The sequence below is a fragment of the Ranitomeya imitator genome, chromosome 4, assembly GCF_032444005.1.
Source record: "Ranitomeya imitator isolate aRanImi1 chromosome 4, aRanImi1.pri, whole genome shotgun sequence".
Classification (NCBI taxonomy): domain Eukaryota; kingdom Metazoa; phylum Chordata; class Amphibia; order Anura; family Dendrobatidae; genus Ranitomeya; species Ranitomeya imitator.
This window is the reverse complement of record NC_091285.1, coordinates 725,069,438-725,087,518: the sequence shown is the minus strand read 5'-3', so window position 1 is coordinate 725,087,518 and position 18,081 is coordinate 725,069,438. Positions and strand designations below refer to the sequence as shown.

At 48.0% G+C, this 18,081-nt stretch overlaps 1 protein-coding gene across 1 annotated transcript in view; it reads right to left on the bottom strand.

Annotated features, from left to right (window-relative positions):
• Positions 1-2,371: 2,371 nt before the first annotated feature.
• The window catches only part of LOC138674910 (macrophage mannose receptor 1-like), a 292,438-nt gene continuing 276,728 nt past the window's right edge, over positions 2,372-18,081 (bottom strand). The window contains exons 7-8 of the mRNA XM_069762733.1: positions 9,480-9,836; positions 2,372-2,506 (exon numbers count right to left, since the gene is read on the bottom strand). Coding sequence (XP_069618834.1) covers positions 2,502-2,506; positions 9,480-9,836 — 362 coding nt within the window. The 3' untranslated portion in view covers positions 2,372-2,501. The remainder of the gene's footprint in view (positions 2,507-9,479; positions 9,837-18,081) is intronic.

Below are 18,081 nucleotides of genomic sequence, written 5' to 3'. Positions count from 1 at the left end.
ACCACCGTACTAGACTGTTGGGGGTCCCCCGAGACTGGATCTGAGTCCCCAACATCACCGTGACTTTGTTCCTGTATTGTGCACATGTCAGGGCCTAGTGTAGGCTTCAATAGTCAGAACACGGCAGCCATGAGGCCTGCTTAGTAAAGGCCAGGGAGGTTATACGTAGAGTAGCATTATTCTTTGTTTATTGTTTGCATTTATTTGTGTGACATATATTGAGTCTGTAATAGTTGGAGCACCGTGCTGTTTTACGGACAAGCTAAAGAATATAACTCTAGTAAATTATCTTTTGCCATTGCATACCCCTGTTTGCATCTTTCTCATCCACTTCATTCCTTGCCTTCTAATAAATCAACCCTTTGTTGTTTGCACCTCATCTTGTGTACAGTAGTCTTCCTGCACCGTGGTGGTCCCCCGGCTATCGCTTCATTACTAAGCCAGGCAGTGAGGAGAAATCGCATGAAGAGAGGGTTTCCCACCGGCAGCGCGAGCAGAAGCAGGCGTGCGGCGCACTCCGCAGGGTGACAGACAGTGCGGAGACGTACTATGGCCGAGTTCTCCTGAGCGCTCGAGCGGGACAGAGTGAGGATCTGCGCCACGAGCAGTGACAGGCCGCGCAGCATAGATAAGGACCACAGAGCAGAGATCCAGGACGGCTGCATGAAAGATTTACTGCGTGAAAGACTTTCTGGGATCGGGGGTCACACAGAGCAGCACGTGCCGGGCAGTTTGGTGCAAATCAGCAGCAGCTCGCAGCCGAGTGAGCAGCGTGCTCCGTCCTCTGAGCCTCGGCACTGCGACGGGCTGCATTGTTTGGTCCCCGCCGCCTCCAGTGGGACTGCTGCAGAGCGAAGTTCCGTGACTGTGAGTACCGTGCAGAGGAGAGAAGGTTGAGTTCCGGACAGACTTTTGGGGCCTAACTTGCTACTTGCTTCCCACCCGTTTACGTTTGACTCTGAGAGTGCCGCACCCTTGTTTGTTTGGGCTGCGCCAACTTATGGATTAGGGGCTCAGCGGAAGGTACCGGAGACCGACTGCTGCCGCCAGAAGATGGACCGCTGTTTGCAGGACCCCAGTGAAACAGCACCGTGCTGGCCGCTGTTGGCGCCGCCGCCCTCCAAGCTTTAGCAGAAGACTCGGAAGCCTTTGACACGATAAGTGATTGAAGGAACTGCCGTTATCTTGTTTATTGCTCATTAACTCAACCTTTTACCTACCCTCATTTAACTGTTTATCTCCCTGTGTGGAGTATCCCCTGTCAAATGAAAACTGTTGGCCCTTGCTCTGTCTCTCTTGGGTCACTGCATCCCGCAACCTGCTTACAGTTATTCACTGTGGTAGGTCAGGGACAGCAAGAGTTAAGAGTGTGGGCTGTGCTTGCAGCTGCCCGGATCGGATCGTTGAACAGGGCACTGCCAGGCCTCCGGACAGGATTGTGAAGGACTACAAAATAAGGACTAAAGGACTGCATCACGAGTCTTCAGGATTTCAGGAGGGTCCCACGCTGAAGGGGTCTCAGGATGTGGATTTTTGTGATCTCCGTCTTCTGCAGCCGTTGTGGGTACGGATGTAGCCGGCATCAGGGAGGGATCAGGAATCCAGTGATGTATTTTTGTTGCTTTATTCTTTATATCCTGTCACATTAAATAAGTTGTGTTCCCCGTTGGACAATGGTTGCCTTTTCTGCCTCTCTTTTGCCCGGACTGGAGCAAGAACAAGGCACGTCGTGAGGAAGGTTGTGTTGGCCCCAACTGTCTATGTGGAAGGTGCCAAGGGAGAGATCGCTGACAGTCTGCTCAGTGGACTCTATTCAAGTACTGTGCCTTTAAGAACCTGGCTCTGACTACAAACTTCCCCCGTTCGCTCTTGTTGCACTACCTTCCCAGTCACATGCACTCTCCCGAATTCACTGGGCTGTGTGCGGCGTTAGCCCGATATCCAGCTCGCGCTTGCGGCCAATGAAAGCAGAGGAGTGAGGGAACGCGTCCGCTGAATAATGGGCGGTGGCATGTGGTGAAACACCGCCCACATTCCAGTCAGGGGGAGTGTGTGTGACACGACATCGGTGGCGGCTGCAGCCGGGGGTCATGTGAGCGGGACTGAGCGAGCAGCGATAGCGCCGCTCACAGGCGAATATTGGAGCATAAGTGATTTACAAAAATACCTTCAATTGGATGGGCGCACTATACAATTTAGTGGTCCACCTCTCTAACATGAAGCCCTGAATGCCGCAAGGCGGTTTCTACAAATGTTATTTCCGCTCTCTCGTAGGTCAGGTAGATAACAGCCACACCAGCTGGAGCCACGCAGTGCGGGCGACCTCCACTGCACAGAACACCCACATCATATGAAGGTTTCACTTTATAAACTTTATTTCTATAGTTTCATGGTTTATGATCTCTGAGGAGTCCAGACGTCATCACGAAGAAGCCGGACTGTGCATTTCCACTCAACGTAGAGGTAACGGTGGCCAAACTCAGGAGGACATGGACCAGTCATCATTCTGAAAGTGAAACAGATCATCATCCAACATCCCCCTCCTCATCAACCTCATCCACCACTTCTCCTCATCCTTACCCTCCAGCACTCTGCCTCTCTTCTTCATCCTCACCCACCACCCCCCTCCTCACCCACCACCCCCTCTCCTCATCATCCTTACCCTCCAGCACCCTGCCTCTCTTCTTCATCCTATCCCACCACCCCCCTCCTCACCCACCACCCCCTCTCCTCATCATTCTTACCCTCCAGCACCCTGCCTCTCTTCTTCATCCTCACGCACCACCCCCCTCCTCACTCACCATCCCCTCTCCTCATCATCCTCATCCACCACCCACCACCCTTCTCCTCACCCACCACCCCCTCCCTTCATCAACCTAATCCGCCGCCACCACCATACTCCCCTCCTCTTCATCGTTACCCACCAGCACCCTGCCTCTTCTTCATCCTCACCCACTACCCCCTCTCCTCATCAACCTCATCCACCATTACCACATCCTCCTCATCATCCTCACACACCACCCCCTCTTCATCCACCACCCCCTCCTCAATCTCACTCACCACCACCACACTCCTCCTCAACCTCACCCACCACACCCCCTCATCCTCATCATCCATACCCACCAGCACCTTTCCTCTCTTCTTCATCCTCACCCACCCCCCCCTCATCCACCACCCACCTCCTCATCAAACTCACCACCATGCTCCTGCTCCTCAACCTTATCCACCACAGCCCTTCCTCATTCTTACCTACCAACACCCTGCCTCTCTCCTTCATCCTCACCCCCCACCCCCACCTCATCAACCTCATCCTTACCTAACAGCACCCTGCCTGTCTTCTTCATCCTCACCCACCACCCTGCTCCTCATCCACCCCCTCTCATTAACCTCACCCACCACCCCCACCTCATCAACCTCATCCTTACCCTCCAACACCCTGCTTGTCTTCTTCATCCTCACCCACCACGCCCCTCCTCATCATCCTCTGCCACCACCATCATGCCCCCTCCTCATAATCCTCACCCACCATATCTTCACGAACCACCATCATGCTCCTCCATGTCCTCTTCACCTACCACCATACCACTCCTACACATCATGACTAACAACCTCATCATCTGCACTCACTACCATCATACTCCCTCACCACCCATAAACAATAACTTACTATCTCATGCTGATGATGACAGTATGCGCTGTGTGATCAGATATGAGATGTACATGTACAGTTATGGATGAAAGTATTGGTACCCTGGAAATTATTTCAGAAATTTTAGTATTTCTACCAGCATATTATTGCAATTATACATGGTTTGTAATAAACATGTTCATTTTTTTGTGTGTATTAGAACAACAACAAAAAAACATAGAAAAAAAGGCTAATTTGACATAATTTCACACTAATCTCCCAGAATGGGCCTGACAAAATTGTTGGCATCTTTCAACAAATATCGCTTAACAACTTTGTTTCAAGCATGTGAAGCTTGTTCGGACTTGTGGGTGGCAAGTAACAGGTGGTTGGCAATATGAAAATCACACCTGAAACCAGGGGAGAAGTTGACTCAGTGTTTGCATTGTGTGTCTGTGTGTGCCACACTAAGCATGGAGAACAGAAAGAGGTGAAGAGAATTGTCTGAGGACATGAAAACCAAAATTGTTAAACAATATCAGCAATTTCAAGGTTACAAGTCCAGATATATTGATGTTGCTTTGTTCACGGTGCACAAATCAAGAACTTCAAAACTCATGGCACTGTAGCTAACCTTCCCCCTGGCAGAAAAAAAAATTGATGAAAGGTTGCAACACAGCATAGTCTGGATGGTGGATAAGCAGCCCCAATCAAGTGCCAAAGAATTTCAAGCTGTCCTACAGGCTCAGGGTGCATCAGTGTTCCTGCAAACTATCTGTCGACATTTCAATGAAATTAAAAGCCATGACAAGAGAGACCCAGGAGAACCCCACTGCTGACACAGACATAAAAGCTAGACTGCAGTTTGACAAAATGTAGGTGAGTAGCTCATTATCCTTCTGGGAAAGCATCATGTGGACAGATGAGACCAAGAGCTTTTTGGTAAAGCCCATCATTCTACTGTTCACCAAAACAGAATGAGGCCTACAAAGAAGAGAACACAGTACCTATAGTCAAATATGGTGGAGGTTCAAAGATGTTTTGGGGTTGTTTTGCTGCCTCTGGCACTGGCTGAATTGACTGTGTGCAAGGCATTATGGCATCTGAAGATTACCAAAGGATTTTGGAATGCAATGTAGTGTTCAAGATCAGAAAGCTGGGTTTGCATCCTAGGTCATGTGTTTCCAGTAAAACCATGGCTTTAAACATACAAACATACTCAAGAAGCACCTATAACTGGATGGAAACAAAGTGCTGGAGAGTTCTTATGTGGCAGCTATGAGTCCAGATCTAAATCCCTTTGATCGCCTTCAAGTATGCGAGACCTGGAGTAATCAACTAATCCACCTGTCCCCCCGCTATTCCCCGGCCTCTCCCCTCTGTAAATCCCTTCACTGGCTCCCCATTACCCAAAGACTCCAGTACAAAACCCTAACCATGACATACAAAGCCATCCAGAACCTGTCTCCTCCATACATCTGTGACCTCGTCTCCCGGTACTTACCTACACGCAACCTCCGATCCTCACAAGATCTCCTTCTCTACTCCCCTCTTATCTCCTCTTCCCACAATCGCATACAAGATTTCTCCCGTGCATCCCCCCTACTCTGGAACCCTCTACCACAACACATCAGACTCTCGCCTACCATCGAAACCTTCAAAAAGAACCTGAAGACCCACCTCTTCCGACAAGCCTACAACCTGCAGTAACCACCGATCGACCAAACCACTGCACGACCAGCTCTATCCTCACCTACTGTATCCTCACCCATCTCTTGTAGATTGTGAGCCTTCGCAGGCAGGGTCTTCTCTCCTCCTGTATCCTCACCCATCCCTTGTAGATTGTGAGCCTTCGCGGGCAGGGTCCTCTCTCCTCCTGTATCCTCACCCATCCCTTGTAGATTGTGAGCCATCGCGGGCAGGATCCTCTCTCCTCCTGTATCCTCACCCATCCCTTGTAGATTGTGAGCCTTCGCGGGTAGGGTCTTCTCTCCTCCTGTATTCTCACCCATCCCTTGTAGATTGTGAGCCTTCGCGGGCAGGGTCCTCTCTCCTCCTGTATGCTCACCCATCCCTTGTAGATTGTGAGCCCTCGCGGGCAGGATCCTCTCTCCTCCTGTATTCTCACCCATCTCTTGTAGATTGTGAGCCTTCGCGAGCAGGGTCCTCTCTCCTCCTGTATCCTCACCCATCCCTTGTAGATTGTGAGCCCTCGCGGGCAGGATCCTCTCTCCTCCTGTATCCTCACCCATCTCTTGTAGATTGTGAGCCTTCGCGGGCAGGGTCTTCTCTCCTCCTGTATCCTCACCCATCCCTTGTAGATTGTGAGCCTTTGCGGGCAGGGTCCTCTCTCCTCCTGTATCCTCACCCATCCCTTGTAGATTGTGAGCCCTCGCGGGCAGGATCCTCTCTCCTCCTGTATCCTCACCCATCCCTTGTAGATTGTGAGCCTTCGCGGGTAGGGTCTTCTCTCCTCCTGTATTCTCACCCATCCCTTGTAGATTGTGAGCCTTCGCGGGCAGGGTCCTCTCTCCTCCTGTATCCTCACCCATCCCTTGTAGATTGTGAGCCCTCGCGGGCAGGATCCTCTCTCCTCCTGTATTCTCACCCATCCCTTGTAGATTGTGAGCCCTCACGGGCAGGGTCTTCTCTCCTCCTGTATCCTCACCCATCCCTTGTAGATTGTGAGCCTTCGCGGGCAGGGTCCTCTCTCCTACTGTATCCTCACCCATCCCTTGTAGATTGTGAGCCCTCGCGGGCAGGATCCTCTCTCCTACTGTATCCTCACCCATCCCTTGTAGATTGTGAGCCCTCGCGGGCAGTGTCCTCTCTCCTCCTGTATCCTCACCCATCCCTTGTAGATTGTGAGCCCTCGCGGGCAGGGTCCTCTCTCCTCCTGTATCCTCACCCATCCCTTGTAGATTGTGAGCCTTCGCGGGCAGTGTCCTCTCTCCTCCTGTATGCTCACCCATCCCTTGTAGATTGTGAGCCCTCGCGGGCAGGGTCCTCTCTCCTCCTGTATCCTCACCCATCCCTTGTAGATTGTGAGCCCTCGTGGGCAGAGTCCTCTCTCCTACTGTATCCTCACCCATCCCTTGTAGATTGTGAGCCCTCGTGGGCAGGGTCCTCTCTCCTCCTGTATCCTCACCCATCCCTTGTAGATTGTGAGCCCTCGCAGGCAGGGTCCTCTCTCCTCCTGTATGCTCACCCATCCCTTGTAGATTGTGAGCCCTCGCGGGCAGGGTCCTCTCTCCTCCTGTATCCTCACCCATCCCTTGTAGATTGTGAGCCCTCGCAGGCAGGGTCCTCTCTCCTCCTGTATTCTCACCCATCCCTTGTAGACTGTGAGCCCTCGCAGGCAGGGTCCTCTCTCCTCCTGTATCCTCACCCATCCCTTGTAGATTGTGAGCCCTCGCAGGCACTGTCCTCTCTCCTCCTGTATGCTCACCCATCCCTTGTAGATTGTGAGCCCTCGCGGGCAGGGTCCTCTCTCCTCCTGTATCCTCACCCATCCCTTGTAGACTGTGAGCCCTCGCGGGCAGGGTCCTCTCTCCTCCTGTATCCTCACCCATCCCTTGTAGATTGTGAGCCCTCGTGGGCAGGGTCCTCACTCCTCCTGTATCCTCACCCATCCCTTGTAGATTGTGAGCCCTCGCGGGCAGGGTCCTCTCTCCTCCTGTATTCTCACCCATCCCTTGTAGATTGTGAGCCCTCGCGGGCAGGGTCCTCTCTCCTCCTGTATTCTCACCCATCCCTTGTAGATTGTGAGCCCTCGCGGGCAGGGTCCTCTCTCCTGTATCCTCACCCATCCCTTGTAGATTGTGAGCCCTCGCGGGCAGGGTCCTCTCTCCTCCTGTATCCTCACCCATCCCTTGTAGATTGTGAGCCCTCACGGGCAGGGTCTTCTCTCCTCCTGTATCCTCACCCATCCCTTGTAGATTGTGAGCCCTCGCGGGCAGGGTCCTCTCTCCTCCTGTATCCTCACCCATCCCTTTTAGATTGTGAGCCCTCGCGGGCAGGGTCCTCTCTCCTCCTATATCCTCACCCATCCCTTGTAGATTGTGAGCCCTCGCGGGCAGGATCCTCTCTCCTCCTATATCCTCACCCATCCCTTGTAGATTGTGAGCCCTCGCGGGCAGGATCCTCTCTCCTCCTGTATCCTCACCCATCCCTTGTAGATTGTGAGCCCTCGCGGGCAGGGTCCTCTCTCCTCCTGTATCCTCACCCATCCCTTGTAGATTGTGAGCCCTCGCGGGCAGGGTCCTCTCTCCTCCTGTATCCTCACCCATCCCTTGTAGATTGTGAGCCCTCGCGGGCAGGGTCCTCTCTCCTCCTGTATCCTCACCCATCCCTTGTAGATTGTGAGCCCTCGCGGGCAGGATCCTCTCTCGTACTGTATCCTCACCCATCCCTTGTAGATTGTGAGCCCTCGCGGGCAGGGTCCTCTCTCCTCCTGTATCCTCACCCATCCCCTGTAGATTGTGAGCCCTCGCGGGCAGGGTCATCTCTCCTCCTGTATCCTTACCCATCCCTTGTAGATTGTGAGCCCTCGCGGGCAGGGTCCTCTCTCGTACTGTATCCTCACCCATCCCTTGTAGCTTGTGAGCGCTCGCGGGCAGGGTCCTCTCTCCTCCTGTATTCTCACCCATCCCTTGTAGATTGTGAGCCCTCGCGGGCAGGGTCCTCTCTCGTACTGTATCCTCACCCATCCCTTGTAGATTGTGAGCCCTCGCGGGCAGTGTCCTCTCTCCTCCTGTATCCTCACCCATCCCTTGTAGATTGTGAGCCCTCGCGGGCAGGGTCCTCTCTCCTCCTGTATCCTCACCCATCCCTTGTAGCTTGTGAGCCCTCGTGGGCAGGGTCCTCTCTCGTACTGTATCCTCACCCATCCCTTGTAGATTGTGAGCCCTCGCGGGCAGGGTCCTCTCTCCTCCTGTATTCTCACCTATCCCTTGTAGATTGTGAGCCCTCGCGGGCAGGGTCCTCTCTCCTCCTGTACCAGTTGTGACTTGTATTGTTTAAGATTATTGTACTTGTTTTTATTATGTATACCCCTCCTCACATGTAATGCGCCATGGAATAAATGGCGCTATAAGGGTACTGTATGTGCACACGCTGCGGATTTTGCTGCGGATCCACAGCGGATTGGCAGCTGCAGATTCGCAGCAGTTTTCCATTTGTTTACATTAACATATAAACCTATGGAAAACAAAATCCGCAGTGCACATGTTGCCGAAAAAAAATGTGCGGAAAAGTAGCATAATTTAATCCGTAGCATGTCAATTCTTTGTCCGGAATCCGCAGCGGTTTACACCTGCTCCATAATAGGAATCCGCAGGTGTAAAACCGCAGGTGGAATCCGCGCAAAAAACGCATAAAATCCGCAGTAAATCCGCAGGTAAAATGCAGTGCATTTCACCTGCGGATTTGTCAAAACAGGTTCCATCTATGTGTGCACATACCCTAATAATAAATAATAATAATTTGCAAAAGAAGAGTCGTCCAAAACTCCGGCTGAGAGGTGTAAGACGCTTGTGATGGTTATAGGAAGCGATTGATTGCAGTTATTTATTCCAAAGGGGGTGACCAAATATTTAGTTGATTGTGCCAACAATTTTTTCCAGTCAATTGTAGGGGTTTTGTGTGAAATTATGTCCAAATTGCCATTTTTTTCTGTTTTTTTTATTTTTTGCATTGTTCCAATACACACATAGGAAACAGACGTGTATAACAAAACATGTGGAACTGCAATCATTTTCTGGAGCAACATCAAGGGTGCCAACACTTTTCAGCCATGACTGTATTTACAGGTGCATGGCCATACGTTCGGTTTCTACGTGCATGTACTCACCTCCATAGCACATGAAGGGTAGGGTCTCCCCACAGCACGCAGAGCTCCAGGTGAAGTTTTTACTGGGGTCTCCTGAGATGAGTCCGCATGGTTTAGATATTGGGTCGCTGGGTTCGGATTCTCCCCAGTCGGCATATTGTCCCCATGTCTGGCCACCGCTCCAGCGCCAATCTCCCCAAAAACGATTCCTTTTTAACCCAAACCAAAATCCTTTGCTGGGAATGTAGTTAGACAAGAGGGCGGCAATACCGGATTGCTCCTCAGTGGAAGTTATGGAGGCCAGGTCTGTGTAGTGGGTCCGGCAGAAGGTCCGAGATTTTCCCCAAGTCATGGGTGTCTGCACCAAGTGTAGGATGCCTGAAGGGAGAAGTCACAATAAGTGCCCTTTACTAATTACTGCTCTGAGCTAACCCCCTCACAGTCACACTGCAGAAAGACCACCATGCCATGTGATGAAAGGAAGATAAGCTGAAATTATAGTAGTGTTACTGCTCTGATCTAACCCCCTCATAGTCACACTGCAGAAAGACCACCATGCCATGTGATGAATGGAAGATAAGCTGAAATTATAGTAGTGTTACTGGTCTGATCTAACCCCCTCATAGTCACACTGCAGAAAGACCACCATGCCATGCGATGAAAGGAAGATAAGCTGAAATTATAGTAGTGTTACTGGTCTGATCTAACCCCCTCACAGTCACACTGCAGAAAGACCACCATGCCATGTGATGAAAGGAAGATAAGCTGAAAATATAGTAGTGTTACTGGTCTGAGCTAACCCCCTCATAGTCACACTGCAGAAAGACCACCATGCCATGTGATGAAAGGAAGATAAGCTGAAAATATAGTAGTGTTACTGCTCTGAGCTAACCCCCTCATAGTCACACTGCAGAAAGACCACCATGCCATGCGATGAATGGAAGATAAGCTGAAATTATAGTAGTGTTACTGCTCTGAGCTAACCCCCTCACAGTCACACTGCAGAAAGACCACCATGCCATGTGATGAAAGGAAGATAAGCTGAAAATATAGTAGTGTTACTGCTCTGAGCTAACCCCCTCACAGTCACACTGCAGAAAGACCACCATGCCATGTGATGAAAGGAAGATAAGCTGAAAATATAGTAGTGTTACTGGTCTGATCTAACCCCCTCACAGTCACACTGCAGAAAGACCACCATGCCATGTGATGAAAGGAAGATAAGCTGAAATTATAGTAGTGTTACTGGTCTGAGCTAACCCCCTCACAGTCACACTGCAGAAAGACCACCATGCCATGTGATGAAAGGAAGATAAGCTGAAAATATAGTAGTGTTACTGCTCTGAGCTAACCCCCTCACAGTCACACTGCAGAAAGACCACCATGCCATGCGATGAATGGAAGATAAGCTGAAAATATAGTAGTGTTACTGGTCTGAGCTAACCCCCTCACAGTCACACTGCAGAAAGACCACCATGTCATGTGATGAATGGAAGATAAGCTGAAAATATAGTAGTGTTACTGCTCTGATCTAACCCCCTCATAGTCACACTGCAGAAAGACCACCATGCCATGCGATGAATGGAAGATAAGCTGAAATTATAGTAGTGTTACTGCTCTGATCTAACCCCCTCACAGTCACACTGCAGAAAGACCACCATGCCATGTGATGAATGGAAGATAAGCTGAAATTATAGTAGTGTTACTGCTCTGATCTAACCCCCTCATAGTCACACTGCAGAAAGACCACCATGCCATGTGATGAATGGAAGATAAGCTGAAAATATAGTAGTGTTACTAGTCTGAGCTAACCCCCTCACAGTCACACTGCAGAAAGACCACCATGCCATGTGATGAAAGGAAGATAAGCTGAAAATATAGTAGTGTTACTGGTCTGAGCTAACCCCCTCATAGTCACACTGCAGAAAGACCACCATGCCATGTGATGAATGGAAGATAAGCTGAAAATATAGTAGTGTTACTGGTCTGAGCTAACCCCCTCATAGTCACACTGCAGAAAGACCACCATGCCATGCGATGAAAGGAAGATAAGCTGAAATTATAGTAGTGTTACTGGTCTGAGCTAACCCCCTCATAGTCACACTGCAGAAAGACCACCATGCCATGTGATGAATGGAAGATAAGCTGAAATTATAGTAGTGTTACTGCTCTGATCTAACCCCCTCATAGTCACACTGCAGAAAGACCACCATGCCATGTGATGAAAGGAAGATAAGCTGAAATTATAGTAGTGTTACTGCTCTGATCTAACCCCCTCATAGTCATACTGCAGAAAGACCACCATGCCATGTGATGAATGGAAGATAAGCTGAAAATATAGTAGTGTTACTGGTCTGAGCTAACCCCCTCATAGTCACACTGCAGAAAGACCACCATGCCATGTGATGAATGGAAGATAAGCTGAAATTATAGTAGTGTTACTGCTCTGATCTAACCCCCTCATAGTCACACTGCAGAAAGACCACCATGCCATGTGATGAAAGGAAGATAAGCTGAAATTATAGTAGTGTTACTGCTCTGAGCTAACCCCCTCATAGTCACACTGCAGAAAGACCACCATGCCATGTGATGAAAGGAAGATAAGCTGAAAATATAGTAGTGTTACTGCTCTGATCTAACCCCCTCACAGTCACACTGCAGAAAGACCACCATGCCATGTGATGAATGGAAGATAAGCTGAAAATATAGTAGTGTTACTGGTCTGAGCTAACCCCCTCATAGTCATACTGCAGAAAGACCACCATGCCATGTGATGAAAGGAAGATAAGCTGAAAATATAGTAGTGTTACTGGTCTGATCTAACCCCCTCATAGTCACACTGCAGAAAGACCACCATGCCATGCGATGAATGGAAGATAAGCTGAAATTATAGTAGTGTTACTGCTCTGAGCTAACCCCCTCATAGTCACACTGCAGAAAGACCACCATGCCATGTGATGAAAGGAAGATAAGCTGAAAATATAGTAGTGTTACTGGTCTGATCTAACCCCCTCATAGTCACACTGCAGAAAGACCACCATGCCATGCGATGAATGGAAGATAAGCTGAAATTATAGTAGTGTTACTGCTCTGAGCTAACCCCCTCATAGTCACACTGCAGAAAGACCACCATGCCATGTGATGAATGGAAGATAAGCTGAAATTATAGTAGTGTTACTGCTCTGAGCTAACCCCCTCATAGTCATACTGCAGAAAGACCACCATGCCATGTGATGAAAGGAAGATAAGCTGAAATTATAGTAGTGTTACTGGTCTGAGCTAACCCCCTCACAGTCACACTGCAGAAAGACCACCATGCCATGTGATGAAAGGAAGATAAGCTGAAATTATAGTAGTGTTACTGGTCTGAGCTAACCCCCTCATAGTCATACTGCAGAAAGACCACCATGCCATGTGATGAAAGGAAGATAAGCTGAAATTATAGTAGTGTTACTGGTCTGAGCTAACCCCCTCATAGTCATACTGCAGAAAGACCACCATGCCATGTGATGAAAGGAAGATAAGCTGAAATTATAGTAGTGTTACTGCTCTGAGCTAACCCCCTCATAGTCACACTGCAGAAAGACCACCATGCCATGTGATGAAAGGAAGATAAGCTGAAATTAAAGTAGTGTTACTGGTCTGAGCTAACCCCCTCATAGTCATACTGCAGAAAGACCACCATGCCATGTGATGAAAGGAAGATAAGCTGAAATTATAGTAGTGTTACTGCTCTGAGCTAACCCCCTCATAGTCATACTGCAGAAAGACCACCATGCCATGTGATGAATGGAAGATAAGCTGAAAATATAGTAGTGTTACTGGTCTGAGCTAACCCCCTCACAGTCACACTGCAGAAAGACCACCATGCCATGTGATGAATGGAAGATAAGCTGAAAATATAGTAGTGTTACTGGTCTGAGCTAACCCCCTCACAGTCACACTGCAGAAAGACCACCATGCCATGTGATGAAAGGAAGATAAGCTGAAATTAAAGTAGTGTTACTGGTCTGAGCTAACCCCCTCATAGTCATACTGCAGAAAGACCACCATGCCATGTGATGAATGGAAGATAAGCTGAAATTATAGTAGTGTTACTGCTCTGATCTAACCCCCTCATAGTCACACTGCAGAAAGACCACCATGCCATGTGATGAAAGGAAGATAAGCTGAAATTATAGTAGTGTTACTGGTCTGAGCTAACCCCCTCATAGTCACACTGCAGAAAGACCACCATGCCATGTGATGAAAGGAAGATAAGCTGAAAATATAGTAGTGTTACTGCTCTGATCTAACCCCCTCATAGTCATACTGCAGAAAGACCACCATGCCATGTGATGAATGGAAGATAAGCTGAAAATATAGTAGTGTTACTGGTCTGAGCTAACCCCCTCACAGTCACACTGCAGAAAGACCACCATGCCATGTGATGAATGGAAGATAAGCTGAAATTAAAGTAGTGTTACTGGTCTGAGCTAACCCCCTCATAGTCATACTGCAGAAAGACCACCATGCCATGTGATGAATGGAAGATAAGCTGAAATTATAGTAGTGTTACTGCTCTGATCTAACCCCCTCATAGTCACACTGCAGAAAGACCACCATGCCATGTGATGAAAGGAAGATAAGCTGAAATTATAGTAGTGTTACTGGTCTGAGCTAACCCCCTCATAGTCACACTGCAGAAAGACCACCATGCCATGTGATGAAAGGAAGATAAGCTGAAAATATAGTAGTGTTACTGCTCTGATCTAACCCCCTCACAGTCACACTGCAGAAAGACCACCATGTCATGTGATGAATGGAAGATAAGCTGAAAATATAGTAGTGTTACTAGTCTGAGCTAACCCCCTCATAGTCATACTGCAGAAAGACCACCATGCCATGTGATGAAAGGAAGATAAGCTGAAATTATAGTAGTGTTACTGCTCTGAGCTAACCCCCTCATAGTCATACTGCAGAAAGACCACCATGCCATGTGATGAATGGAAGATAAGCTGAAATTATAGTAGTGTTACTGGTCTGATCTAACCCCCTCATAGTCACACTGCAGAAAGACCACCATGCCATGTGATGAAAGGAAGATAAGCTGAAATTATAGTAGTGTTACTGGTCTGAGCTAACCCCCTCATAGTCACACTGCAGAAAGACCACCATGCCATGTGATGAAAGGAAGATAAGCTGAAAATATAGTAGTGTTACTGGTCTGAGCTAACCCCCTCACAGTCACACTGCAGAAAGACCACCATGCCATGCGATGAATGGAAGATAAGCTGAAATTATAGTAGTGTTACTGGTCTGATCTAACCCCCTCATAGTCATACTGCAGAAAGACCACCATGCCATGTGATGAATGGAAGATAAGCTGAAAATATAGTAGTGTTACTGGTCTGAGCTAACCCCCTCATAGTCACACTGCAGAAAGACCACCATGCCATGTGATGAAAGGAAGATAAGCTGAAAATATAGTAGTGTTACTGGTCTGAGCTAACCCCCTCACAGTCACACTGCAGAAAGACCACCATGCCATGCGATGAATGGAAGATAAGCTGAAATTATAGTAGTGTTACTGGTCTGATCTAACCCCCTCATAGTCACACTGCAGAAAGACCACCATGCCATGTGATGAAAGGAAGATAAGCTGAAATTATAGTAGTGTTACTGGTCTGAGCTAACCCCCTCATAGTCACACTGCAGAAAGACCACCATGCCATGTGATGAAAGGAAGATAAGCTGAAAATATAGTAGTGTTACTGGTCTGAGCTAACCCCCTCACAGTCACACTGCAGAAAGACCACCATGCCATGCGATGAATGGAAGATAAGCTGAAATTATAGTAGTGTTACTGGTCTGAGCTAACCCCCTCATAGTCACACTGCAGAAAGACCACCATGCCATGTGATGAATGGAAGATAAGCTGAAAATATAGTAGTGTTACTGGTCTGAGCTAACCCCCTCATAGTCATACTGCAGAAAGACCACCATGCCATGTGATGAATGGAAGATAAGCTGAAATTATAGTAGTGTTACTGGTCTGAGCTAACCCCCTCATAGTCATACTGCAGAAAGACCACCATGTCATGTGATGAATGGAAGATAAGCTGAAAATATAGTAGTGTTACTGCTCTGAGGTAACCCCCTCATAGTCACACTGCAGAAAGACCACCATGCCATGTGATGAATGGAAGATAAGCTGAAATTATAGTAGTGTTACTGCTCTGATCTAACCCCCTCACAGTCACACTGCAGAAAGACCACCATGCCATGTGATGAATGGAAGATAAGCTGAAATTATAGTAGTGTTACTGCTCTGAGCTAACCCCCTCATAGTCATACTGCAGAAAGACCACCATGCCATGTGATGAAAGGAAGATAAGCTGAAATTATAGTAGTGTTACTGGTCTGAGCTAACCCCCTCATAGTCACACTGCAGAAAGACCACCATGCCATGTGATGAATGGAAGATAAGCTGAAATTATAGTAGTGTTACTGCTCTGAGCTAACCCCCTCATAGTCACTGCAGAAAGACCACCATGCCATGTGATGAAAGGAAGATAAGCTGAAATTATAGTAGTGTTACTGCTCTGAGCTAACCCCCTCATAGTCATACTGCAGAAAGACCACCATGCCATGTGATGAAAGGAAGATAAGCTGAAATTATAGTAGTGTTACTGCTCTGAGCTAACCCCCTCATAGTCATACTGCAGAAAGACCACCATGCCATGCGATGAATGGAAGATAAGCTGAAACTATAGTAGTGTTACTGGTCTGAGCTAACCCCCTCATAGTCATACTGCAGAAAGACCACCATGCCATGCGATGAATGGAAGATAAGCTGAAATTATAGTAGTGTTACTGCTCTGAGCTAACCCCCTCATAGTCACACTGCAGAAAGACCACCATGCCATGCGATGAATGGAAGATAAGCTGAAATTATAGTAGTGTTACTGCTCTGAGCTAACCCCCTCATAGTCATACTGCAGAAAGACCACCATGCCATGTGATGAAAGGAAGATAAGCTGAAATTATAGTAGTGTTACTGGTCTGAGCTAACCCCCTCATAGTCACACTGCAGAAAGACCACCATGCCATGCGATGAATGGAAGATAAGCTGAAACTATAGTAGTGTTACTGGTCTGAGCTAACCCCCTCATAGTCATACTGCAGAAAGACCACCATGCCATGCGATGAATGGAAGATAAGCTGAAATTATAGTAGTGTTACTGCTCTGAGCTAACCCCCTCATAGTCACACTGCAGAAAGACCACCATGCCATGTGATGAAAGGAAGATAAGCTGAAATTATAGTAGTGTTACTGCTCTGATCTAACCCCCTCACAGTCACACTGCAGAAAGACCACCATGTCATGCGATGAATGGAAGATAAGCTAAAATTATAGTAGTGTTACTGGTCTGAGCTAACCCCCTCATTGTCATACTGCAGAAAGACCACCATGCCATGTGATGAATGGAAGATAAGCTGAAAATATAGTAGTGTTACTGGTCTGAGCTAACCCCCTCATAGTCACACTGCAGAAAGACCACCATGCCATGTGATGAATGGAAGATAAGCTGAAATTATAGTAGTGTTACTGCTCTGATCTAACCCCCTCACAGTCATACTGCAGAAAGACCACCATGCCATGTGATGAATGGAAGATAAGCTGAAATTATAGTAGTGTTAATGGTCTGAGCTAACCCCCTCATAGTCACACTGCAGAAAGACCACCATGCCATGCGATGAATGGAAGATAAGCTGAAAATATAGTAGTGTTACTGGTCTGAGCTAACCCCCTCATAGTCACACTGCAGAAAGACCACCATGCCATGCGATGAAAGGAAGATAAGCTGAAATTATAGTAGTGTTACTGCTCTGAGCTAACCCCCTCACAGTCATACTGCAGAAAGACCACCATGTCATGTGATGAATGGAAGATAAGCTGAAAATATAGTAGTGTTACTGGTCTGAGCTAACCCCCTCATAGTCATACTGCAGAAAGACCACCATGCCATGTGATGAAAGGAAGATAAGCTGAAATTATAGTAGTGTTACTGGTCTGAGCTAACCCCCTCATAGTCACTGCAGAAAGACCACCATGCCATGTGATGAAAGGAAGATAAGCTGAAAATATAGTAGTGTTACTGGTCTGATCTAACCCCCTCATAGTCACACTGCAGAAAGACCACCATGCCATGCGATGAATGGAAGATAAGCTGAAATTATAGTAGTGTTACTGCTCTGAGCTAACCCCCTCACAGTCACACTGCAGAAAGACCACCATGCCATGTGATGAATGGAAGATAAGCTGAAATTATAGTAGTGTTACTGCTCTGAGCTAACCCCCTCATAGTCACTGCAGAAAGACCACCATGCCATGTGATGAATGGAAGATAAGCTGAAATTATAGTAGTGTTACTGGTCTGAGCTAACCCCCTCATAGTCACACTGCAGAAAGACCACCATGCCATGTGATGAAAGGAAGATAAGCTGAAATTATAGTAGTGTTACTGGTCTGAGCTAACCCCCTCATAGTCACTGCAGAAAGACCACCATGCCATGTGATGAAAGGAAGATAAGCTGAAATTATAGTAGTGTTACTGGTCTGAGCTAACCCCCTCATAGT